The sequence below is a fragment of the Mastigoproctus giganteus genome, chromosome 3 (genome assembly GCF_048544385.1).
Source record: "Mastigoproctus giganteus isolate SK-2022 chromosome 3, ASM4854438v1, whole genome shotgun sequence".
Lineage (NCBI taxonomy): Eukaryota > Metazoa > Arthropoda > Arachnida > Uropygi > Thelyphonidae > Mastigoproctus > Mastigoproctus giganteus.
In genome coordinates this window covers 66,978,492-67,006,019 of record NC_143577.1, presented here as the reverse complement: position 1 = coordinate 67,006,019, position 27,528 = coordinate 66,978,492, and the positions used below count along the sequence as shown (strand labels likewise).

Here is a 27,528-nt window from a genome sequence, read left to right as displayed (position 1 = left end):
CTGGGTCGGTCTGACTAGAAAATGGAAGCCAGCTGGAGTTGTGACCATTAAAATCACCAAGGAAAATTACCTCACTGTTAGGAAAGTTGGACTGGAGAAAGTCAAGTTGCATAGAGAGGGAGTCAAATAGCTCGAAGTGATTAGCGGAGTTTGGAGAACGGTAGAGACAACAGATGAGTTTCACAGAATGAGGTAAAGAGATTTTATGCACGTGTACATAAGCACGAGTACCACCTTTGAGGTAAAAAGAATCATACAGCAAATAATTTGGGTAATTGAGATGAGCAGTAGTTGAATCAACCGATAACTGGGGTTTGGCAGACTGCAAGTGGAAATGGACATCGTTGAGATTAGAACTGAGACCATGTGTGTTTGCGAGGTTTAGATATTTTTGCAGATAGGCTTACCCTATTAGTTTGACAATTCATGGTGTATTCAATAGTAAGAAAAAGTGGGGGGGGAGAAAAGGAACATGCTGTATGAAGTAATGAAATTGTTGGATATGGCGTACACATGGTAAGAATATACCCAGATCCTTGACATAATGTGGCCTCGACAAGTCCCCCCCCCCTCGTACGCACTACTCGGACTCCCTCCAGTCACTATCTGGCAGAGTAGAGGTAGCAAGATTATACACTAGCTGATCCGGAAGTCTCCTATTGAGTTATCAATAGGTTCGGGCCGGCCTATGAACACTGTTTTAGAGATGTACCCTTGAAATGTAAGGAAGATTGAATCTCACTATGATGTCCATCATAACCTCAAAGTCATCAGTCATACTGCATGATGGAAGAGATGGGAAAGGTTGACTGAAAATGTCCATCTCTTCCTCATTGTGTATTTCTAAGATTGATTCATCCAAGACTTCTTTTTCATCTGTATCCATATGATCATGGACAGAGGGTTTGGCTTTTATTTCTGGCTGGCTGAGAATCAGGAGACACGGCAGAATTGTAACTGATGTATTGATGGCTTGACTGGAAGTTAGTGGTGAAGATGACTTTAATGTTGAACCTAAGATTGAGCAAGCCCAATCAGCTATAGAGATGTTGGAAGAAACTGAAACACTGGTTTGAACAGTAGTAGTGGTAAGCTGATTGTGTTGTTGGACAGTTGATGCATATGTGCATGCTATTGTAATTGGTGATATTTGTTTCTTTGCTTTCAGATAGGTAATTTTATGCTCAATTTTGTATTTCTGAATCATTTTTTCTTTTTCATGTTTTGCAGCCTTTGGAATAGGCAGAGTGATTTATACACTGCAAAGACTGTTGATCATTCAGTATGGGTGTGATCCTTGGACCCACGTGAAGCACCTGATAGGATTCAGTATATGTATGGTTGGACATGACAGTTCAGATATTCTGCTTTTACAGAAGTTAGTGGATTTGGCCAGTTAAATGTTAGTATGATATTTCTGTTTGGAATTAATGAGCCATCCCTTTTAATTAGGAATCTCTTGTCCTGAATAATGTTTTGATCCAAGAGTTCCTGTATAATTTCTTTGTCAGATACACATAGAAGGTCCTTCCATTCTGTTATCACTCCTTTCAAGTAGTTTAAGGTAGCATGAAGGAACACACTTGTATGTGTGTTCCTCCTAATGGTTTCAGTTTAAACAATTGGTCAGAGTGCTTGGGTTGCATTGTTTCAACAATGCAAGTCTCCTGCTGTTAGTCAGCGAACCATTTTCGATGAGCCAGCAGCATTCTTTAAATGTTACTGGATCAGTAAAGGAGAGAGAGCTTGCTAAGTGGCTGGTCAGTAAGTGAGGACAGACATTCTGATTTGCAGCCTTCTTTTGCCTTTTGGCATAGGATGGGTTATGATCTTCCTGTTCTCTAGAATGTAATGGGTCTTTGATCCCACATATTTAGTAAATTTTGCCAAGGTTTCCAGCCCCACCATGGAGAGGCAGGAGCAGTGTCGGTAGGAGGCTAAGCAGTTAAAAGAATTTGTTGGTTCTTCTTCTTCTGGAGTTATTACCCATGGTGGGTCTTAGCCTTCACAATGATGTTCCACCAGTAAGCCCTTCCAGAAGTCAAACTTCTCCAACTTCTTATTCTCATAATCTTTAAGTCCTCTTCTATATCATCCATCCATCTTTTCTGCAGTCTTCCTCTTTCCCTCCTACTAGTAGGTTTCCATTTCATTATCCTCTTGGTTGTTCTGCTGTCATCATTCTCATAACATGTCCCAACCAGGCAAATCTCTGGCTCTTCACAAATCTGACAATGTCTGCACCCTACATAACATTGTCAAGTTCATGGTTCATTCTTATCCTCCAGGATCTAACAATGTCTTGTATGGGCCAAAAGACCTTTTCACCAAATTCTACGCTCAAACATCACTGGAGAATGAATTTGTTGATTAGTAAAGAAAATAATAATATATGTACAAAGAAAGGAAATTTCCTTTCTGTGTTCTTACTTGCAACTTTAAGTAGAGAACTGCTTTGAATGAAAGGAGAAAGATAGTATAAACTTTTTTTTAAAAGAACTTTAATCACTTTTCTAGAGCACTATATAAATCACACTGAAATTGCTTGACCCCGAATTTGCTTGGCACCCAGGGCCAGTTTGTACACAATTAGCAACAAATCCTACTTTGACTTTAAGAAGTTCCTCACGGCTGATCTATATAATTAATCACTTGTGGACCACAAGTTATTATTTTTATCTATAGATATTAAAAATATTTTTAATCAAATGGGATTACTTACCCATATATATTAAAAATATTTTTAACCACTGTTAAAGTTTAAAGCCCACCTGAAATTCCCTCATCACCCACTAATTGAGAAAAACTGTTGCTACATTGATGTTTGCTTTTTTTCACAGAAATAAGGCGGGGAGATTTCTCAATATTCAGTTGCAATGGATGTTTCAAGTGTCATCTCATAAATGGAACAACTAGGGATAACAAAAGAGAATAAGTGTCAGTATTACTGCGATTAACTTGAATAATTGAAATAAAACAACATAGAAATAGCAATTTGGTTAATGTTTATAAGCAGGTACCCCTTCTGATTGATTGTTACGAGTAGCAGTGATTTACTAGTCGTAGGCTATTTATGCCCCCACCCCCCCTGCACTGTTTTAAAATCAGAAAACAAGTTCCCGATTTTAAAACAGCGTCGGGAGAGGGAGGGGGAGAATAAACACCCTAATTAACACTAACCACGGCAATCAATCGGAAAGGGTACCTGCTTGTAAACACTAACCAGTAATTTTTATATTGTATTATTGTCAATAATTATCATCATGCACATACTTTCTTCAAATTAATACAAAATACAAGCTAAAACACCTTACCTATCTGTTGTCTGTTAAACCCTTGAGTGCAGAGAATAATATCCCGCTTGTCATCATCTAATAAACTAGTCCTATTAAATACTGCCAGGGGGGCAGGTAGATTATCATAATAACTCCCTCTTTTTTCTTCATCCTTCCCAAGACATGTGTCTGGATGCAACCAATTTATCCTCCTCCCTTGCTGACTTTCTCTTAAAACTTCACTATAGAGGGAATTTTCTTCATGAAGACTATAAGAGTTTTCATCTCTTCGTGATCGCCACTCTGGATCACTCGTGCCATTTGTAAGAGACACTGATGCCTGAGATGTGACATAATGTTCAATTAGTTTTGTATCATTGCAGTTTGCATCTTTCCACCTCTCAGAAACTAACATCACTGGACACTCTGAGTCACTGTGTGCACTATATTCAGAATCACCTCTACAAAGAATGGACCAACCTTTTTTCCTATGCTTTATCTGTGGTGTGCTTCCCTGACTGCCATCGGAAGTTTCTGGTTGTGGTGGACTTTCACCCCTAAGGAGATGATGATGAGGTAACTGTGGAGATGGAGTCATACTGCTGGATGGACTTCCCTCTGTACCACTGCTTGGTGCAGTTGCCATAAGGACATCACTCTGCATTTCTCCAGCACTGGATTCATAAGCTTTATTCTTTTTTTTCCTTTTCCCTTTCAAACTCTCCATTCGTCGCAAAAGTGCCTTAGCTCCCTCTCTAATACGATCACTTCCGCTACGCCTTAGCCCTCTAGGCTGAATATCAAGAGCTTTTTCTAAAAAGTCTTCTGATCCAGTACTAGAAGCAGGACTTGAACCATCCATAGGAATTGGAGACATGGTACTATTCCTTCTGTCCTCACCAGTGGATTTCCTAATGCTATCTGGACTGCTCTGGTGATCTTCAATAAATACACTGTCATGACTGCTGGAATAAGCTTCTTCAGGAGTAAGATACTTTCTTCCTGGTGAAGAGGAATACTTTGGTGAGGATTCATTACAGGTACCATCAGTAATACTTCCTGGAGGAGATGGCACTCGTGACCAGCGACGACTTGTCCTCTGGAACTGCCAGTTGGTACTGAGAGCACACTGCTCTTCGTCATCACTTTCCTCTGGCTGGAGCTAAAAAAGCAATATGCATGTTGAAATATTGCTATTAAGTGTACAACAGCTAACTAAAATTTTAAGTCAGTTAAGTGAGAAAATTAATGGAGTTTCCATGTAAAATAAGGATTTTAATTTCTGTGCAGTCATTCACTGAACCGCAGTGGTGTTTTTTTTTTTTTTTAATCATTTGGTTATTTTAAAAAGAGAAACAACTTCTGATTTGCTTTCAAAAATAACATTTACTACCACAAGTGATGCTCCCTCTTCTATGCTAAAGAACAGCATTGGAGATTTTGTGTGACTCTGCAGGGTATATAAGGATTCAACATGAAACTGTTTTACTCCATAAGAGCTAACAAAGATGTGTAGTCTTTTCAGGTTAGATTCTTTTAACATGACTACTGTTTCTTTGCGATTTCTATAAATAAATATTTATTCTTCATCCTGTTCGTTAAACAAATGACATCCAAAATAAACTTTTCTTTTCTGTGGATATGTTTTGAAACCAAAAGTATTTAGTGTGAATCATGATATGAAATAACTATCGGGTATGGATGGGAGTGCTGTGTATGGTTTTTTTTTTTTTTGGCTGATGGTATATAAGCTTGCTTTCTTGCATCAATTGCTACAATGTCATCTACTTTTGCATATGGCAGACATTCCCTGGTCCTGTACCAAATTTGTGGAAGCTTGAGTGGTTAAACAGCTTCTCAGCATTACCCTGAGATATCGCTAAATGTGTATAACTCTTGTTTGAAAGAGAGAGAGGCATGTGTATGGATCTGGATCGTATTAGCCTATAGCCTTGCTCCTTGTTTGCCTTCAAGCAGCTTATCATTAAGAGATTTAAGAAGTTATGTTGTTTGGTTTTTAGGAGCATTAGCAACTAAGGCCATATTGCTCCAGGGATATGTGGTGGTCATTCCCTGACCTTTCTGCATGCTCCGTATTTGGTGGTCACGGGCTTGAACCCCCCCCCCCCCAGTCTAATCAAGAAGCAGGCGCCTCCGTAGCCAGGTGGGAAGGAGCAGCAGTGCGTAGCATACGCTTCTTGATTAGACCGGGATTCGAGCCCATCACCACCAAATACAGAGGATGCGGAAAGGTCAGGCAATGACCACCGCATATTCCGGAGCAACATGGCCTTAGTTGCTAATGCTCCTAAAAACCAAATAACAACAATCAAGAAGCGTGTGCGTATGCACTGCTGCTCCTGCCCACCTGGCTGCGGAGGCACCATTTAAGAAGTGTTATGATAGTAAGAGTATTAGCTTGGGCCAAAAGTATGGGTTTAAGAAAGGCATGTTAATACCTTCAATGGTCAGTACTCTTGGAGTTTGTTCATAGACTTTAAGGGAATATTTGACACTATGGTGGAGTAATATCCTCTGCAGGACTGACTACAGATTCCGTCCTAGGAATCTGTAGTCAGTAATCATTCAGCACATGGTACAGATTCCTAGGAAGGAATCTGTACCATGTGCTGAATGATTACTTCAGCTAGAAAAGTGGTCACCTGAACTCCTTTTAAGGAGGGTGTTCTGAATGTTGAAAGGGACTGCCCTCAGGCTTTGATCCTTAGACCTTTTGTATGGAGTATAAGTTTTTCTGGAAAAAATTCCAGAAATATTTTAACTTTAACTCTATTCTAACTTCAATTATAAAATTAAACGTAAGATAATTAAACATTTTAGCCTGAATTATTATTAAATGGTGGAATTACTTATTTTTTCCTTTTTGTTCCAAAATTATATTATATACTTACCGATTTCCTGGGGACACTGTCAATTATTTTCATCCTAGCACACCTGTTGAGTGTATTTAGACGCCTGAAATATGAATATTCTATTACTATATTTACCTTACTTGTATTTTATGCTGAAGAGTGAAAGAATTTAATTCCCACATACTCATTTTAAATTCATATTATAAGAGTTTCAACACTAATAAACGATTTTAAATAATAAATGTTTCGAAAGACCTGAAATGGATTGTCCTACATTTCTGATCACGAAATGCTGTGCACGCAAATGAAAGTGGGGAGAGCAGACTTCAAATTTCATGGATGGTTTGGATGTTTCTTATTTTTTCATATGATTAGTGTAATAAATAATTCAGTGCAATTTTAGAGCAAAGATTCAGCTCCAAAAAAATGTATAGGTAATGCACAGTTAATGCTAAAAAGCATAATTTTGTTTGTAAAAAAAATTTGTTTTGTTTGTAATTTTGTTGTCTATAAAATAAAAGCAAAGTTTACATAAAAGGCATCATTATGGGTGATTATAATGGCTTTTAATCAGTGACAAAGTATCATATCAGGTTTACTATGGGGGGGGGGGGGTAGCAATAGCTGATTTGATGTGGTTGTTAAAGATCATGTGGGAGCTGTTCAAAAATCTGCCAGGTATCTCAGAATCTATATTCTTACCTCTGCATTGATTTTATTTACAGATACAGAAAAATACTACTTTAAAATTTTTAACACTAATTGCACATTAGCAAAATTTGAAAATAGAAATTAATTAATTCTTCCAAAGTCATACAGTACAGCACTGCATGCATTACAGATACCTTTTGTCTGCTTTACCTTCTTTTTAAACAGCAGAATATAAGGCAAACAAAAAATTATACATAAGGGTCTAATTCATTAATTAAACATTCAGCTAAGCCACAAACTTTAGGTATACAATAGGTGAGGCTGGGCATAGTTTTCTTTGGACAATTAAAAAGAAAAGAAAATGAAACAAGAAACTAGTATCCTGAACATTAAATGTGAAAACATATTTTGCAGAATATGTTAAATAAAATTATAACAGACCACATGTGTAACTACAAATTCTGGAGGCTATTCTTTAATAACAATATAAAATCGAAGTCAAGCCCCTGACTCCTTTCTTCCCTCCCGCCAACCACAGTGGCATAGTAGTTTTGCCAATAATTTAGCCAGCCTGTATATTAGCATTACTACTGACACAATCATTTGGAGAACTCTTCACAATATGAATCAAATATGGAGTTTTCTATTTAAAAAATCTAATGGGTGATAAATATTATGGTACCTATTGACAACAGAGTAGATGGGGTGAGATATGATATTTTTAGAGAGATGACAGAAAGCAGTTTCACTGTAACAGCAGCTGCATTTGAGAAGCAGCACAACATTTATTAATGCAGTATGTAACACAATTTTTATCTATAGGGTGCATTCAAGCAACCCACATTCTCTAGATGCAGTTTGTAAAGTTTTGTTTTAGTTCATTCACACCATTGATGAACATATTCTTTGTAGAGTTTCAAACACACCAAAAATGAATGCATGTTTATACAAGCAGGGTTTATACAATCCTAGATTATGATCTATACTTGTGTAATTAAGCATAGATTGTTGTTATCTATGCTTAATTATGTCTCTGAAGTAACTATATTACTGCAATCAGAAGTGCTACAAAGAGTTGGGAGGTGAGAAGTACAGCTGCACCCATAGCCACTGGACAACTTGAGCACATTCTGTAAATTTTTATTAAAAATTCTATATATATATATATAATTTTTTTTAATAAAAAAAAAAGTTTAGTATTGCAATTGGACAATTTTAATCAATAACCCTGTATGCTGTTGTTGGTATGATGGTTTAAAGGCAAAAGGGCTGCTGTAGTCAATGTAAAATTGTGGCTAAATTGGGAATTAATGTACAACTGGATTCTTTTCATATCAGTGAAATTTCTCTCAAATTTGCATCATTCCCATCACCAACTGGTGATGGAATGCCAGTAGCTTGTGTAACTTTGTAGGAAAGCATCACACTTGGTGAGAAGGTAAAGATGTGTTAGATTGAGTGTGTGGAGGTGGGAATTACAAAGCTGTTGATATAAATTTGGAAGGACTGGGAATTAATATATTAGTCAAAGGAGTGTTCTCCCTACTGATAGAGGAAGTGATGGAAAACTTCATATTTTTACTACAAAATTGAAAAAAAGCATTTTTCTTCTAAGAGTAAGTGAAGGTTCATTAGCAGGCTTTGAATTGGTGATATTCGGAAAGCACTGAGAGCACAATGCTGGATAAGATTGAGACACTGGGAGCACTCTTTCATGCAGAATCATAAACAAGAGCACTATAATGAAAGGGAAACATGATTAATACTTGATATAAATAAAGCAATATATATCAGTGAGCACCCCATGCAATGGCAGAGATTACTTTGAATATCTTCATGGGTTTTCAAACTAAGAGTTCAAGTAAGTAGGTGTTACGTTTTAAAAAATGGAATTTTTTTTGTCCATATACTGATGAGAGGTATAGGGAAGTTTCTCAGCTATAATTTGGGTTTAGGATGCCGTTTGCATTTCTTGAAAAAGTGGATGGTAGTAGGTGTCTGTTCAGATAACCATTTTGTGATGTACATTGTTCTATTTTACTTATTGCAATTTGAAGTTGACTCTCAATAGTAGACATATTCTGTGACTGATATGAAAGGAGACGTCATTAGCATAAAAATATACTTCAATACTTGGAATATCCTAAATCATAAGGTTTATTCGGATGACAAATAGTGTGACACACGGAACAGATCATGCATGATCCCTTCCTGGACAAAAGCTTGGGAAAGAGCACTTTGGTAATGAACTTAGAAAGATCTGGAGAAACCTTGCTTTTCTGGATATTTAAATCTTCAAGTATCATCTTATTGTTGCCAGGCAGCAACCAAGTGATGTTCTTTGGCCAACACAAGTGCCTTTGTTTAGTATTTGAGATGACTGCTGCCTGGATGCTAATTAGCTAAATTCATCACTTTCTCGAAGTATCAAACAGTGCTTTGTTTTGTTACAATTCATTGCCTTCAGCTATGACAGACTATTGTTTCCCCCCTGATCTTTATTGCTCTGTGGGACTATAAATATTTTTGTTTAGTGTAAGAAACCTGCTACCAGACAAATAACTACTACTACAACTTACAGTTTCTTAAATGCAAAACTATCCTATTTTAATCTCTCTGATAGTGGGATGTGGCATTGTAGAGGACTGGGCTCAAGTTCAATTTACTGTCCCTCTTATGGTCAGTGTACTGGATGAGTCGATTGGAAACGTATTTCAATGCTTATGAAGTTGATGCATTTGCAATAGATCTGTGTTCATCTTCTGATTACAATTTACTGATGAGAATACTTTTCTGGCTTGAATGCAATTTACTTTGGAGAATACTTCCATGGTGTAGAATTCAGCTTTCCAGGTAATATTTCATTTACTCAAAAGACTTTTCTTTCTCAGACTGGAATTACATTGAAATTCCACTGACTGAAATGCACTGACAGCAATTTCTTACTAGCTACTTTCTGTAGCAGGGACTCCAAATTCATTTTATATGAACTACAGCTCATCAATGTCTTATACTTGTGCGGGAACATGAAGTGAGGAATTTTAATATCCTGTAATGAAAGGGAATTAGTGATGTAAGTCTGTAAATAACTGTACAGTATTGTGATCGGTGGCAGGGATGCCAAGAAAGCTGGCTGGGACCGCCTTGTACAATAAATAAAAAAGTACCTACCTACCTACTGGTATTAGTAGGTACTGTTCCCAACAGAGATGGGTTTGCATTCTGGAATTGCCCTACATTAAAGATTTACAGACATGACATGTAAAAAACCTTGACTTGAAGTAGTAAAGGATCCCACAGTCTAAGATATAAAAGCTTTAAGCATTCCATAGTGCCATATGGTGCCAAATACTTTTTTATTATCGAAATTAACCCATTATATGATGTTCTTTTTTTAATAAAAGCATTTTTGACTCAGTTTTAACCATTTTAACTCATACTGATTACAATTCATCATCCCCCTGGGAATTAAGGTACCATAAAAGCCATTCATGCATCATTTTTAAAAGAGCAACTTATAAGAGATTGGTTGGCAGTTCTGTGGATGTGGTAGATTTTTCCTCATTTGGGGATTGAGTTATGTCAAGATAAAAGTTTTCAGTAAATATTCAGTTGAAAAAGTAGTACAGAATGTAATAAAGTTTTGTTTAAATACTGAAGCATTACGTATGATATTCCATCCTGACCAACAGCACCATTGGTTGAGTTTTTTAATGCTTGCTGTAGTTCACAGTTATTTTTTACCTTCCTTGCCAAATTAACAATGATAATAATTTATTATTATTATTATTTAAAAGAATGCTTACCTAAAGAGAGACTGAATGGAATCTGTATCCAGAAAAGTGTGATCTTTCTGCACTGTACTGATATCGATGGGGAATGAATTATCTATAGAAAAGATTGATGAAAAGAAAATTTACATTTCTGAAATTTGATTATTAGTCTAAATTGTATTTTCTCCCTCAAAATAATACAAAAACCACAAATTAAAAAAAGTTAATTATTTGCAATCCCCATACTCACGGGTAGGTAAAAGTATCGGCCCACGATTTAGAAACTTCTGTATGTGCTACAGTACTAATTTTATACCTAATTTACTGTTTTCAGTACTGCTCTAAATTTGTGGGAAAAAAAATAAACTTGCTTGCATTTTAAGCAAGCAAATACAGTGGTTCTCACTCATTTCAGATTTTGTCACCTTGTTTAGTATTCTGGAGGAAATAAGTGATCTTCAATGTATAATATCAAGGTATAACATTAAGATATAGTTGAAGATCACTTAATTTTCTCTAAAATACTAAACAAAATGACAATAAAATGAGAAATAAGTAATTGCTGAAATTAATTAAGCAGTCAAGCATCATGAAGTTGTACAATGTGCACATGCTGTGATTAAAAGGGAAGCAATATAAGCTAGCATGGAGTAGTGGCTGCCCTTAATGGAATGTCAGCAATGCTATTCTTAACACTGCCAATGCTGCTGGTGGTCCTTGCACATTTATTTCACTAACTTTAGAATAACATCATGTTAATAAAGATTTTATTTTATACCAGTACAGAATAGTAGTACAGCTAGAATTTTTTTGGCCCCTCTCTCTCTATTTTTATTAACATGAAATTGTCAATGCCTCACCCATAAAAATATTATTTATAATGTGCATTTTAAGTAATATTCAAAAATGTGAACTATAAGAAATTCTTGAAAAGGTGGCAAATCAAAATAAACAATTTAATAATTTATAACGTTATAAAAAGATTTATTTATACAGTTCCTTTTTTTATTTAAATTTTCATCATCCTTACCTTTATGTTTGCAAAATCACTAGTACAGAGAGTTCATTTTATTAATCTGGTTTGCGCACAGAATTTCTTTCGTTTTTAGTCTCTTTTATTAAATAAATATAAAAATAGCGAAATGCTTAAAGTCTCTTTTATTTATTTATTTTTTAAAGTTGCTAAGAGAAATCTCAACACTAGCCATAATTATCGGGAACGTCAGAAATAACATAAGGTGGCGCTCTATTATTATATTGAATATTAATAATAATATATTTTTTTGTAGTTTTCTTTCTATAATGTTTAAAAAAAATTATCAGGGTAAACAAGTGGGCCCGAATCTTCATGGGCCCTTAAGCTTTGCTAATTCTTGCTCTATGATCGTTATGCTTCTGGTATACGTACAACATGCGTTTCTCGCTTCTTGAAAGAGTTTGTCTTCAGTACTACACGGAGTGTTTTTTTTTTTTTTTTTATTTATAGAGACTACTACTTTTCCAAAGGGAAAAGTAGGAGATCTAGATATTTTTAAATTTTATTTTTGTATTTCATACAGCACTGAGGCGTGCTGAATTCCTCCACCTAAAATCAATGTTTTTATCTTGTTTAATTATGTTACTTAGTAGTTGCTTTGTCGCATTTATCAGCTTTGTATTTTTATTAAAATAAAAGCAAGAGCCTCACGATAAGAGTTCACATAAATTTATATAGTCTTGGAATAAATTTCAAACTCATACTTGTGCGAACTGCATACAATTACATACGGGTATCGACTGTTTTTATAAATATTCATAAAATACAAATCAATATTTTTTTAGCTAAAAAAATTTAAAATAGCAAATATCATGTGGAATCATTGTTATATATGGTTTTAGGCGAATCAGCGATTTGGGACCACATTGCGCCATTATGTATTATATCTGTACAAGTGCGTTTTTAGAGGGCCGATCTGCATAACCTCAGAATAACTGCAGTAAGTCATAGGGCAAAAACGGAGAGAGTAGTCATAGGGTTTTTGCCCTATGACTACTCTCTCCGCACGAGATCGACTAACTAAATCTTCTACTGAAGAGGCCTGTAGAAATTCCTCCAGTCTATGACAGGTCTCAAACCCAGATCTCTCTATTATTATTAGCTATATGGTTCAAGGAAACCTGAGGCTTATGTTGCACCAGCCAAAAAAAAATTGAGTTACCCAGTGAGTGTGTGTGTGTGTGTGTGTGTGTGTGTGTGTGTGAGAGAGAGAGAGAGAGAGAGAGAGTCAGAAGTAGAAGGGGAATCACCAAAAAAGAGGACAATGATGATATCCAGCTCAGGACCCTGGGTGTGCTAAACCCATACTCACGAGATAGCCCCTGGGGTTATGGAGAGCAATAGCATTTTTGCGACCCATGTCCGCCTGTATCCCGTGAGCTTGGGTTCAATTCACAAGTGTAGTCTGATAAAACACAAGTGAAATCAAAGTACGATGTAAGCGAAGTAATTTCGGATATAAAGATAATCGATAACAAGTTTTCTTTATGAAAAACTTGTCGATTACCAGCTAAAACTCACGGTTTTAGCTGGTATTAAGATCCAGAGAATTCGTTTTAAAGCGCCGAAATCAGACCATAAGATTATTTGCTAACGATATCTTAAGTTTCAGATAAATCAGCGGAGAATATTCAAAAATCCTAAGAGACGCCTTTTCACCATGCAGCTAGAAATCAACAAATCAATGAGCAACGGAACGTAAGATTGCTTGAAGTCACCGATAAAACATTCTATAACGTATTCCGTGAACCGAAAACATACCATAATGAGGCCTATAAGCGTTTCCAGAATTTTTTTTTCTGGTATATGGAGGGTGGTACATTTAAAATTCCAATATCTGTCCGTTCAACGATTTAATAAAATGTATGAGGTAATTTCAAGTTGTCTGAAATCCGAAGGACAACTTCCCTCTCTTTTTTTCCTCCCTCTTTGATACCCGTGACAAACATTGTAAAACTTACTAAGTTTTAATTCTTTTCCTTCCCCACATAGATTTTCTGCGCCGAAAAAAAGTGTGTGTGCTATAAAAATATTTCAGTGATGATATTTAGAGGAAAAAAAAAGTATTCTAAGAAAAATCGCTATTGAGAAGTTTTGTTGCAATATACTGGAAAATAAGATTTTTAATTTTCGATCCCCCCCCCTCCCCCTTATGGTTCAAAACAGAAGGCGAGACAAACGTTCGAAAATTATACAGGCTTATAGGGATCGTTGATTGAAGCGATTTAAGCATTATACTTATTGTCACATAAAAATAACATTCTTGTACGACACAATTTAGGAGTAATCACCCCTACATTATGTCCTACAAAAATTCGACGTAGTACATAATGATATGTCGAAAACAAAACTACCATACACGATCCTTACAGGCTGATAAAAACCTACAATATTAAGCGATTAAAAGTTAAAACTTCGTTAAGTTAAAAAGAGAAAAAAATTGCTGCTGGGAAATAGTTTGCCACACAAGACACTGACAGAAATTTGATCGAAGGAAAATAGGATTTTGTTCCAATCACACTGGCCAACATGACTTTTACCTCCACTAAAATATCAGCTGTCTTCAGTCAATTTTTATATATAGATTTCGAAAATAATTCTTAATTTCATATCACGTCATAATTTCTACATATACAGGTTTACCATACAATTTAGGGACGTAGACATGGCACTAATCTGTTTTATTACCTACAACAATGTTTTCATGTGCTCATAGATGGCAGTAATGTAATGCTGGGGAGAGTTAACGTGTCTGTCTGCCTGCCTCCCACCTCTTTCAGTAACGGAAAGACAATTGCAGTGTGAGTACGTATATTGTTTATCTGCATATCTATTGCATATTTATTTGTTTTTACGGTGTTTTGCTTAGCTTTGTATTGGTAAAATATTTAGGCAGAAGCAGAAGAAGTGTGTGACACCCTGACACTTTCTACTATGTGTGTGGACGGTTCACAACAAAAATTCATAGTAAGAAAGCCTACAGTTACTAAATGTCCACATTCTTTATACTTTACACAAAACTTGGGCTCCACATATGTGCACTACAAATCTAAGGATGTGGCTAACTGAAAAATTAGGAGTATGCCTTTTGCCGTTTCTATGGTGTGGCGAGAACCGCGCAATCACATTGACGATTGCTATTTATGTATGACAAAAATATCAAGGATGTCCAGAAAAAGCAAGCACAGCATCACATATCCTACCATATCATCTGCAATAAAGCCTGTTATCATATCCCCAAAATCACGGGATAAAGCAAGTAGTGATTGATATAGCAAGGAATCTTGTGTTGCAGGCGTTGCTGGACTGTTCACTTCAACAGATTTGGAGACAAAAAAAACTAAAACTAAAACTAAAACCAACAAAAAAAAAATAAAAAGCCGCACTTAATTAAGCAGAAAGAGTTGAATTATTTAGTTCGTTATTTAAACTTATCTGAAGAGCAAGCAGAGCTCCTTGGTGCCAGGTTACAACAGTAGAAGTTACTTGAAGAAGGAACTAAAATTAGAGTATATAAAAAACATCACAATGTGTGTTCCAAATATTTCGTTATGGAAAATGGTATATGTTTCTGTAAAGATATTAGTGACCTTCTGAAGGAAACGGACATTCAATACAATTCTAATGGATGGCGCATATTTACTGAAGCCTCAAAATTAAGTTTAAAAGCAGTTTTGCTGCATAATGGAAACGCCTACTTCATTCTGTTGGCTTGAAAGAAATATATGAAAGTATGTCCACGATCCTGAGTGCAATAAATTACTGTGATTTTTCTTGAAATGTCTGTAATGATCTTAAGGTAGTTGGATTATTCACTAGGCTACAGGGAGGTTTCACAAAATACTATTGTTTTCTATGCTTGTGGGACAGTCATGCAACAGATATATTGTACAGCAGTAGGAAAAAAGAGGGAGGAATTTTCACCAAGGAGAAATAATATAAAATATTTTCTACTGGTTGAGCCGAAAAAAAGCTTCGTCTTCCACCTTTGGATATAACGCTTAGATTAATGAAGAATTTTGTTAAAGCTCTGGATGAAGAAGGAAATGGATTCTGCTACCTAAGGGAAATGTTTGACAATTTAACAGATACAAAACTGAAAGAAGGAATTTTCATTGGGCCTCAAAAATAAACTCCTCAAAGATGATGCATTAGAAATAAAACTACAGGACACTGAAGTAGTTGCGCGTGGATTTCTTGGAAGAAAAACAAGATAATTAAGAATTTCTGGTGTCAACTTTATTAAAAAAGATATGGGCTGCCAAATATCTCTGAAAATTCATTTTCTTCATTCCTATCTCAGTTTTTTTTTTTTAACCCTAAATTTGGGAGATGTAACTGATAAACAGGGGGAATGCTTTCATCAGGACATATCCACGATTGGAACATTGTATGTATGACCTGATGAAAGTGGTCCATCGGTACCAAGATACTCAACGAATGAAGATTACTGCCGGTAGAGGGAAAGCAAAATGGACTATAAGAAATATTATGAGTGGCAAACATTTGTATATAGTGCATTATACATTTGATTAAAGTATTTTAAAATGAATATGGCTCATTTATTATTGTACGATATTTGAGTTGCAGCCACGATCCATTTGGAGTAAAGTTCATTAAGTTAATAAGATTTCAATTTATCTTTCAATGGAGACGTGACAGAGATATAATTTTAGTATTTTTGAAATCAGCTGATCAATTTCCTGTTTTTTTTTTTTTTTTTTTTTTTTGCCACTGTTGTCAGAGCGGTCCCAGGTAGGATGATTGCTTCATATACTGATCCACAACTGATTTTATCTGAAGGAAGAAACTTGTTTAAAAAAAAAAAAAAAAAAACTAGCTTTCCTTAAATTTTCTATCTTTATCGCTGGCCCATTGTTGTTGTAGCTTACCTAAAGATGGACTGCTTGGAACAACAGCTTCTATACTTACATCACTATTCTTTTTAATGGACTGCATTTCAAAGAAGATGCAACTGATAAAAAATAAAAAGGGCAATCGAAACCAAGCTAGCGCGAAGAGGAGAAAATTATCTCAAGCAGTGACGATTCCAGGTAGGGCTATATCCTCCTTTCCCCTCTCCGTCATGTAGAGTAAAATTTTCTATATGGCGATTGAAGCTTAATGATTTTCCGAACACTGCTTTAGTTTTTCCCACCCCGTTCAAAAAATCCACTGTTCTGTGTGCTTAATAGATCATAATCGGTTCACAGAAAATTTGGATTTTCTATAACCATATCGAGATTTATAACCTCATACTGAGAAAATACTAAAAAACAACTATAATAGTGATTTTCGCCTTTTGAAACAAATGAAACTAAAAACCTTGGAGTAAATAAAAGTAAGTATTGTAAAATAGTACCATTGTAGTAAATAAAACTATTATAACACATACTAAAACAGCAATTCAGGTTATACAGTACTCGTTGGCGCGACTTCTGCTACTTGAGTGCCACCAAGAGACCTAATGAATAATTATAAGTTTTTTTTTTCCTCTCTCTATAACAATCTTGAAGAGACAACCATGTTTTGTCTTTGTAATGAATTTAAATACATTAAAAATATACAATCGTTAACAAGCGAGATTTTTTTTATTTTTATTTGAAAGCGATTTCTTGATCCTTGGCAGCGGTTAATCCAAGGCTATATTCTTTCCTCGCACATAACAAATACTGCTTGATTATCCTCTCCTTCCATTGTAAGGTGGCTTACAAATCTCTCTCGGCGAGAGAGACAGCATAACGTTGCTTCCTCGTTCCTAGTTGCAATAAGACACCCAAAGTTCCGAAATGTGGTCGATGTAAAATGGGATAACTTACAATTAGAATCTTGTAATATATTTAGAGGAAAACATCCTTCAACTGTCACTGATCTAGTGAGATTCTTAAGAAATCCATGTCCGAAAGCATCTGATAAACATAATGAATCAGAATTATTTTCGTATTAGCCATATCACGGGAATAACTGGATAGTATACTCAGCTTTCAGTAGTCCGAGCTCGAAGTGTTAAAGAAGGTGTTTGGCAGAATGATCAGAGCCACGACCACATAAATCCATTTCAAGTCAAGTGTGTTTATTTATTACAATATAATTTACTTTGTAATAAATTTGATCAGCAATGGCGGTTTACTTTGTCTCTCCATTTTAGTTCATGTAATTTTGTAAATACTGATCGCTAAACGACGTATTATATAAACTTTTATTAATTGCACAGTGAAAGATTTTATCCTTTTAAATCTACAGATTTTTCCCTAACTTACGAGATTTTCGCCAATAAAAATTCAGGTGAAGAAATTAATATATGAAAGAATAAGCTGGTTGCACCAAAACAAGCCTTACACGAAATATTCCCCCCCCCCAAGAAATAATTCAGTTCATATTGAGTGGTATATACCAAGAACGTTAAAATAATACCAGAAAATACACATACCAAATGAAAATTCTTTTCAATATCAAGCTTAGTATGCAGTTATGAAATGCTTCTACTTAATACTGTTATAGATGTTTGCTGAGCACCAACAAAATTGTACTGTTTCGCAGTAGATATTAAACTATATAAACTTTTGTAAGAATATATCCAGGCGCGTTCCTAGGGTATGTGGCGCCCGGGTGCAAATTGAAATTTGGCGCCCCCTTTAAAATTTTCTTCATATGTATATGTAAGTTTAAGGTGCCCCTTGAACGTTGGCGTCCAGGTGCATGACACCCCTTTCACCCTCGGGACGGCCTGCCCCTGAATATATCATAAATACAAACTAATGTTTTTCTTAATTCCTTTCACCCCAATAGGGATAATTCGTTAGCTCTGATCCCTATAATCTCCACAGAATGATTGGTCCAGTCTGTACTTTCTTATTCGAATGCTGCTCCGGTACGGTTATTGTCTTCTTTTTTTTTTTAAATATGATTTCAGTAATCGAATCGCCTTAAACTAAATACATACTACTATATTATAAGTGCTAAACTGAAATAACACTGAACGTCTCCAAAATGAATGATTTTATACGTTGCATGCACATAGTAACAATGACATACAGTCTACGAAATATGTTAAATAGAAAGAAATTGGTGTTTGGAAATTATTAGTTAGAACATAATGCATAAATTTGGCACCTGTATGTTTTTTTTTTTTTTTTTTTTTTTTAATTAAGCCTATTTTCACCTCTGCCCTCGTGAGGTTGACTACTCTCGGAGAAACATTAGAAAAGTTCCAGTTTGAGGTTATGTTGCATAAAGAGAAAATTTACTATTATTAGTCTTTAAAAATTCTCATATCACTAAATCTTCCTTAGAATTAAAACAAAAAAGCGGTGATAAAAGTACTGAGCATACAATTTACTTTCAAATAAATTCTAATGAAAATTCACGAAAAAACGCAAAACAATAAATGTTTAATGAATATCCTAACTAACCAGCCACTTCTGCTTCTATGAACTCCGACCCGCATGCCCCTCAACAACAATCAGACTGAATTTAGTAACCCACATTTCAGCTTTCAGTCGAAAAGTAAAAGATACTTACCAACAGCAATCACTCATACTGAATGTACCGTCCACACATTGCACACAACTGCCCTCAGCATCTAAACGTGACAAGCAAGCGACAACATCTCTTATAAGCTCAACCAACAACGCACACTTCATCCTAGTTTCGGTTACTATAACAACCAGCCACTACCATGAGCAACAGGCATCCATTCCATAAACGAGAAATCACTCTGGTCTCCACTCACGTTGGTATTTTTCCGAGAGCAAAGTTAGTGGGAAGTTCTCTGGACTGGATAAATAAGATGTGGTGAAATCGTTTATTTATATTAAACACGGAGTACTATATCTACCGAAGTAATATAATAGATCACGCTAAAATATTAATTTAATATGTTTGGACTTTTAAATAGGGGGAAAAAAAAAAGTGATGTGGTTACAAAAGAAAGATGGGCAAGTATTGTTGAACAAACAGTGATTTATTGGGGTCGTCAATCTTTTTTTTAATTCGGTATATTATGGCAAATGCAAATAGCGTGATTTTAAATTATCTGCCTTTAAATACATGTTTCCCTTTCATTATAATGGACTAAGACTACCTCATTCCAGAATATAAGACATTGAAATAACATTAATAACCTAGAGAATTATTTATGCATTTGGAGGTAGGGGATGCAGCCATCCAAAAGAAAATAGAGTTAATTACGGTTATTGAAAATATCGATTACAGGAATTTTTAAAATTTTTTTTTTTCGATTTTATTTTTCCTCATACTTTCACTAAAATAAACTGATGCCTTGAATATTTAACTGTAAGTAAAATAGTATATTTCATCCATGGCACTTCTGCATAATACCAACCATAATGTTAAAAGAAAAAGCTACAAAAAAAATTCGTCACTACATAAATTATTACAAATAAAAATTAATGGAATAGTAAAGTAAGTCTGCAGACATTTTATTTTTCAGTAGAGTTTTTATGCATCACATTGTGTGTGTGTGTTTTCCCCATAGACACATCAAACTTGTTAACTTCTTTTTTTTTTTTTTTTTTTCTTGGTACGCCTTGTTCTTTAAATTTTATTTATAAAGTCCCTCAAATTAACTTTCCACAAACAGGGACTGTCTCTTTACAGTTTGACGAATTCTGTAATCAGTTCTTTGATATTTTAAACAGCAATGCCGAAAACTAGAGAGAAAGCATTGGCTGCAAGCAGTTATCACTTTTTGGCAGATTGATTGTTTTATTTTTTGTGGAGCATTGGCAACTAAGGCCATGACGCTCCACGCCGATTGACAAATACATAAAAAGTTACAGGTAACCTAAAAGTAAGTTTCCATGTCAATATATATAAAATAAAAAGGTGGTAAATAGCACTAAAATCCGATGAATAACAAGAATATATATATATACAGTGGAACTTCTCTATTACGAACTTCTATTTAACGAATTTTTTCGCGAAACATTGCACCTTGAAACGAAATTACATGTAAAATTAACCCCATATAACGAAGTGTTAGTCTCTCTATAACGAATTTTTAAAAAAAATTAGTAAAAGCATTTTTGAAGATTTTCAAGCATTTACTGCTAAACAGCTGCTCAAATATACTGCCTCCTTCCTTCCGAAATTACGTATTACCATCTGGAATTAAATAATCATCCTTTTAGTGAACACTTGTGGCCGTTGACGCCCGTAGGAGGGTCTCTGTTTCGTTTTTGTTACAGTTATTAAACCAAATGGGTTTTCTTAAAAGTGGTCGTAAACTTTACAATAAATAGCGTAGATTTGTAAATTGATGTTGGCTCAGAGGAAAGCGAAATTCGCTGAGGTAAACCTTTAGCATGCTGCGGCGGCAATACATAGAATGCTACCATAGTCGGTTTTTAGTAACGCCTATTGAGTGACTTCTCACCTCAACTGTACCACGTGACCTTCATGTAAATCATTATATATGTCCGTTCTCGTCTAACTGGACCCCCAGTAGATGGTTTTCATGAATTTTTTTTTTTTTTTTTTTTCGTTCGTCATCAATCACATAGGCTTGTATGCTCTTGTTTTTTTTTTTTTTTTTTTGTTTTTTTTCTGAAAAGTAACATACAGCATACGTTAATCATAAATTTTCTTTCGTGTATATATGCATGAAAGCGGAATAAAAGAAATTCACAAAGTCGTATATTTCTTCAAAGGGAGTGATACTGTTGAATTGGTAAGCGAACTTCATTGAGTAGGCAGTACCTGTACTAACAATTCACTGTATGGCCGGCGCAGCGAAGTTTGCGGTATAGCCCAGTAATTTTTAAAATTGCGAAAACAATGTCGAAGAGAAAGTGTTTAAGTATTAATGATAAAGCAAAGATTGTTATGATATTGACCAGGGTTTTAAGAAAAAAGATGTTGCGGAGAAATATGGCAATATCTGCAAGCAGTTTATCTACGAATTTAAAAAAATCGAGAATCAATTTTAAATGCAATTGAAGGAGGAGCAGACAAGAAGCGAATTAAGTTGTGTATATACGAAGATGTTGATAAAACTGTTCTAAAATGGGTGCAAATGATACGTGAAAAGAATATCCCAATATCGAGCCTAATAATTAAGCAACAAGCTCTGAAATTTGTACAGTTCTTCAGACATAAAGAATTTAATTCGAGCACTGGGTGGCTCGAAAAATTTAAGAAGCGCCACAGAATTGTGGAAAAGGTTATTTGTGGAGAAAGTGTTAATGTAAGCGAAGAAGATTGCAACAGTTGGAGGAACAATACCAGAAGATTTTGGCAGAAGATGAGCGTAAGGATGATTCTAATGCTGACGAAATGGGTTTATTCTTTAAATGTTTACCGAATAGAACACTTGCTTTTAAGGATGATAAATATTTTGGCGGAAAACAAAGCAAAGAAAGAATCACTGTGCTAGTTGGAGAAAATATGACAGGAAGTGAAAAATTAAGACTTTTGGTCGTCGGAATATCAGAAAACCCAACATGTTTTAGAGGCACAAAATCTTTGGAAGTTGACTACACCTTTAATAAAGAAAGCATGGATGACAAGTGATATTTTTGAAGAATGGATATTAAAACTAGACAAGCGTATAACAAAAGAAAAAAGGAAAATCGTGTTGGTAACTGACAACTGTCCGGCACATCCTGCCAAACTTAAAAGTGCGAAGTTGTTTTTACCACCAAACGTAACGTCAAAACTCCAGCCAATGGATCAAGGCATAATTAAAAATTTTAAATTTCATTATCGAAAGAGAATAATAATGAAGATTGCCAATGCGTTCTCAGAAAATAGAAACTTGGAGGTTACCTTAGAGATTGCATCTCTGAACTGACAAAAGTTTGGACAAACGATGTCACTGAATACTCTATTCAAAATTGTTTTTCGAAAGCGGGATTTGCATTGAATACAGAAGTCGAACAACGACTGGACGAACAAGATGAACTGCCCCTATCACGCTTCTTGATTAGACCGGGGTTCGAGCCCGTCATCACCAAATACGGAGGATGCGGAATGGTCAGGGAATGACCACCGCATATCCCGGAGCGAGCAATATGGCCTTAGTTGCTAATGCTCCTAAAAAAAAAAAAACCAGCCCCTTTCACAACTGAAAAACTTTTGGATATTATTAGAATCGTCTGGAAACATCGAAAATGAAATAACAATGGATAGTTATGTTTATGTGGATCACAGCAGAACATTCAAATGAAGATGAAATACTGCTGAACAGTGTTAGACGCGACCATGATCACGAAGAAATTAACGATGACGCTGAAGAGACGCATCAGAACAACCCGCAGAAAAGCCAACTCGCGAAGAAATGCTTAAAGCTTTTAAAACGGTTCGTATGGGTCTACAGTTTTGTGAAAAGGTTCCTGATAATTGCTCTGAACAAATGTGAGGTTTTCTTTGAGAATCAGACATTTTTTTTTAATTGTACTGTGCAAACGAAAATTACAGATTTTTTTAATTTGTGATATTTACTGGCGAAAATTGTGTAAACGTAATTTAAATAAGTATGTTTTTTTTAAATAAAATACATTAAAAATAAATGTAGATTCGTTTTTATTTTCTAATTAGATAACAATTTCTAATAAAAAAGATATTCTCTGTATAACGAAATTTCTATATAACGAATTTTTTTCGCCGGATTTATCGAATTCGTTATAGGAAAGTTCGACTGTATATATATAAATATATATAAAGACATCATTTAAAAATTGAAATACTGCTGACTCACATATAAAATCTGAATGAGTGTATACGCCACGGCCAGAGGTTAAATTGCTAAAATATAGAAACAGTGTGCAAAACAAGAAAATTTGCGATTAAGTCGATCAACAAGGAACTAATTTATGTATCTGATGAAAATTCAATATCTTGCAGCAAAAAAAAAAAAAGTTGACCTCTCAAGCAGCAGAACGTCCGCAAAACATTTTCAAGTTGTGTAAGTTTATTACTGTAATGGGAATTACTGTAATCTTCTCTCTAAATTTTTTCTTCTCTACCCCCTCGGTTTTTACATAAAATGTATTTAGAAGTGATTATCCGAAAAAAATTACAAATGATTCGGATTCTACTGTACTAACGATTCTGTTTCAAAATAGTTCCAATAGCGTTTAGGTTAGTGCAATTGCATCAGTTTAATTCGTAGCCATCTACCACAGTAGTTAAGTTGGCATCGTTTTAAGTATATCTCATATAGTGAACACCTTCACAACAAGTTGCCATGGTATTACACTACCTCGAATAAGTAACGCTTCACCAGTGGAGAAGAGTAATGTTACTTATTCTTGGCGGACAGCAACCACCCAGACGGCAGCTTTCGAAGCATTTGGCTTCTCATCAATACCATGTCAACTCGTTGTGAACGTATTCACAATATGAGATATAATTAAAACGATGCCAACTTAAATACTTTGGTAGATGGCTACGAATTAAACTGATGCAATTGCGCTAACCTATACGCTAGTAACTCTACCACGTAGCATTAGACGCTTGCCCTAAAATATTCAATAGTTCCAATATTAACAACTTCCATATCAGAGCAAAATTGAATTTATTTTTTCAGCTTTGATAGCGTACTTAAACAAAAAAGGGGGATAAAGGAGGGGTACAATTCCAGAAGGAAGACAAATGGAAAACTGCACACATAAAACATGGAGGATGTAAAAACTCATCTGGTAGCTTAAAAACTCATCAGTTTTTAAGCTACCAAATTATAAAAATTTGGAGTTAAGAGACCAGCAGCAGGAAAAAGTGCAAAAGGTTTATTGAAGTACTCACTCTTCAAAGGAAGTGGGGTAGGAGTTGACTAGCCTGAGACAGTGAGCAGCGTAGCATCCTGGGCACCTTTGTCTGGACTCCCCCCCCCAAAAAAAAAATCGTTGGACATCAGTTTAGATGCTGGTATTAATTAATAATTTGAAAGTCTAGTGAAACTGTGAGTAATGAAAGTAGAATCATGGGGGGCCTGAACAAAAATTTTGCGTTGAAGTGTTTAGGTATATTTTGATGTACTTTGGGCGCTAATGCTTTCTTTTGAAACATCGCTGCTTCTGTCAAATCTTTACAGTTTATTTCAACAGCATCCAAAGCTAATTGTCAACAATTGGTTGAAGAACTTCATAATTATGCGAAATTTTAACATAATTTAGTTATGCTGATGCAGTGCATAAGTGTAAAATGTCTATCCGGATATCGTGTGTATAATTTTTATTCTGCTGAATTTATGCATTGCTTACAAATATTTAGAAATGTTTTTTTTTTTTTTTCACAATTACAAAGTGAATCGTGAAAAATCATTTTACAATTTTAATCGGTTACGATCGACTTTCAGCCAAAAAAAATGTTGGAATCGCTTTTAATTATGCCAAACAGAATAAATTATTATACCGCCTATGGACGGCATTATAGACGAATCTGGTAGGAGCTCTAAGATAGAGAGAGAAAGAGGGGGGGGGGACTGCTTAAAGCGCTAAGTACAATCTGTTAAGTAATTTTTTCAATACTGTATAATTTTACAGTTAAATTTTTACCACCGTCGCGGTAGCGCAGTGGTTACAACTATTGTTCTTCCACAGTGTGGAAAAGGAATGGGTTCATATCGCGTCCAGATGAAAGGAATTCGTATAGACCTTTTTCCACATTCTGGCCAAACTATCTGTATCGATAGAGGTTGTACGGTTTTTTCCAGGAAAACTGGTTTTTCATCCTCAAAGCAGGCAAACGACCTTAAAACAGAATTTACAGGCACAATATAATTGAAGCCTAGAGTCGCCACCTCTTCGGGATTTAAGTATACCATATTCAAGTTACGGGTGTTGTTGACATTTTTCAGGGTAAAGGTATTAGCATTAGTAGAGGCATTTGATGCAAGAAAGCAAGCTTATGCAGAATCAGCCAAAAAAAAAAAAATAAATAAATAAATAAATAAAAAATAACCACTTCCACTTCACCCCTCTGTTCGTTCGAAATACCTGTCCAGCTGAGCTTTAAACTTATTTAGGCTATCAACTTCCACGACAAGGGATGGAAGTCTATTCCACCAACCAACCACCCGCTGGCTAAAGGCAAATTTCCTTACATCTATCCTACATCTGTCTTTCCTCAATTTGAATTTATGCCCTCTCAGGTGATTATTCTGAGCAAGATGAAGAATCCCATCAGCATTGAGCATGCTCAAACCATTCAAGGCTTTATACACCTCTATCAGATCACCTCGCCGGTGCCTAGTCTCCAGACACTGTAATTTGCAAAACGTAAGCCTTTCTTCATAAGAGCACCCCTTTGTTCCATTCACTAATCTTGTTGCCCTTCTCTGTACTCGTTCCAGCATCTCTACATCCTTCTTGAAATGAGGCCTCCAGACCTGTGTACAGTACTCTAGGTGCGGTCTGACCATTGCCTTATACAAGGGAATAATCACCTCCTTATCCCTGCTAGAAAAATTCCTATATATCATTGACAATACACCATGAGCTACTCTTGCAGCCCGTCTGCACTGCTCAGAAAACTTCATATCTGCCTGCACAACCACCCCCAGGTCCCTTTCATTCTCTACCACTGTCAGTGTAGTACCACAGAGTTGATACGTTGCTCTGGGGTTGCTGTTTCCCATATGTAGTACTTTACATTTGTCAATGTTAAACTTCATTGTTTAGAAAAATAAAATTTCCGTGGCGAATATGATGTCGGTGTATATTAATATATCCTTTTTCAGAGAACATATAACTTAAAAAAGTATTTAATACATTGGGTACATGATACAAAATATCATTACAAATTATTTAACATGATATATTATATGTACCACAATGTCAAACAAGCTGTGCGCAACCTTCGTTTTACCCGCGATCTCATATATTAACAATTTTTATTTGACTCCAGCTCCTATCTGGTTTCTTCCCTACCACACACACACACACACACACACACACACACACCGAGGGTGGAAAAGGCCTGGATTAGAATATTCATTGAAACGCATCAATTTATTATTGCACTTTACCTTTAATAATTTTGCAAATGAACAGCATGTGGAGTAGGCTAAAGAAAATTTGTGTTTTGTTGAGAAACGGAGGTTTTCAACTGATTAAACAAAAAAGCCAGAAAAGCATTTAAACGCTGCCCAACTTGAAGTCATCTGTGATGTACAATGAATTCACAGAGTGCTGGGTTTCTTAAAGACTTTTTCAATCGAGAGTATAGTTAGCCGAATTCAGACAAAGGTAAGATTTTACTGTGAATTACACTGACGTTTTGTTCACATTCTGCACAAAATGCATGCCCTTGAACACATTCCGAGCGAATATCCATCAGCAGAGTGTAGTGCTATTTACCACCCTGGTGTCACTTTCTCGAACAATGTTTCCATGCCATTCATTTAAGTAGAGTATTACTCTACGCTCTAGAACGCAATAACTCATTCAGACTTTTCAGTATTATGTGATTCCGTCTAGGCCTTCAATTAACTGAACCAGTGCAAATAACTAACAAAATTTCAAATACAGTCAGTCCTCGTATAACACGTGTTTACACTACACGAATTCGATCATACACGATTTATAAATAGGGGAACGATATCTTATATAACACGAAACGAATTCGCTTATGCATGATTCGCCTTTGTGTTTACAAGAAATGGCAGTCGAACGCGGAATCATCCCAACGGAATGCAACACGATAGGAATGAAGAGAAGATTCTGAAAGTGTATTTATGCGTTTTATATCAGTGAAGGGGAAACACATTTCACCATAATAACGTAAAAACCAACACAATTCCAGCTATCGGTATAATCGCGAATGCAATTAGATCGAGTTTACTACCAGTTTATAACAGATTCCACTAGCAGAAACGCAAATGGAAATTGTTTTTATTGTTTTATGGTAGTAACCCCTAGAAATGTGCTTTAGTAAAATGTGAGGTGTTAATAGTGTAT

General features: G+C 35.4%; 1 protein-coding gene across 1 annotated transcript in view; it reads right to left on the bottom strand.

The window, feature by feature from the left end:
• Window positions 1-27,528, bottom strand: part of cv-c (RhoGTPase activating protein) — a 534,147-nt gene that overhangs the window by 54,342 nt on the left and 452,277 nt on the right. The window contains exons 8-10 of the mRNA XM_090369318.1: window positions 10,606-10,687; window positions 6,188-6,251; window positions 3,315-4,437 (exon numbers count right to left, since the gene is read on the bottom strand). Of these exons, the coding sequence (XP_090225444.1) occupies window positions 3,315-4,437; window positions 6,188-6,251; window positions 10,606-10,687 (1,269 nt within the window). The remainder of the gene's footprint in view (window positions 1-3,314; window positions 4,438-6,187; window positions 6,252-10,605; window positions 10,688-27,528) is intronic.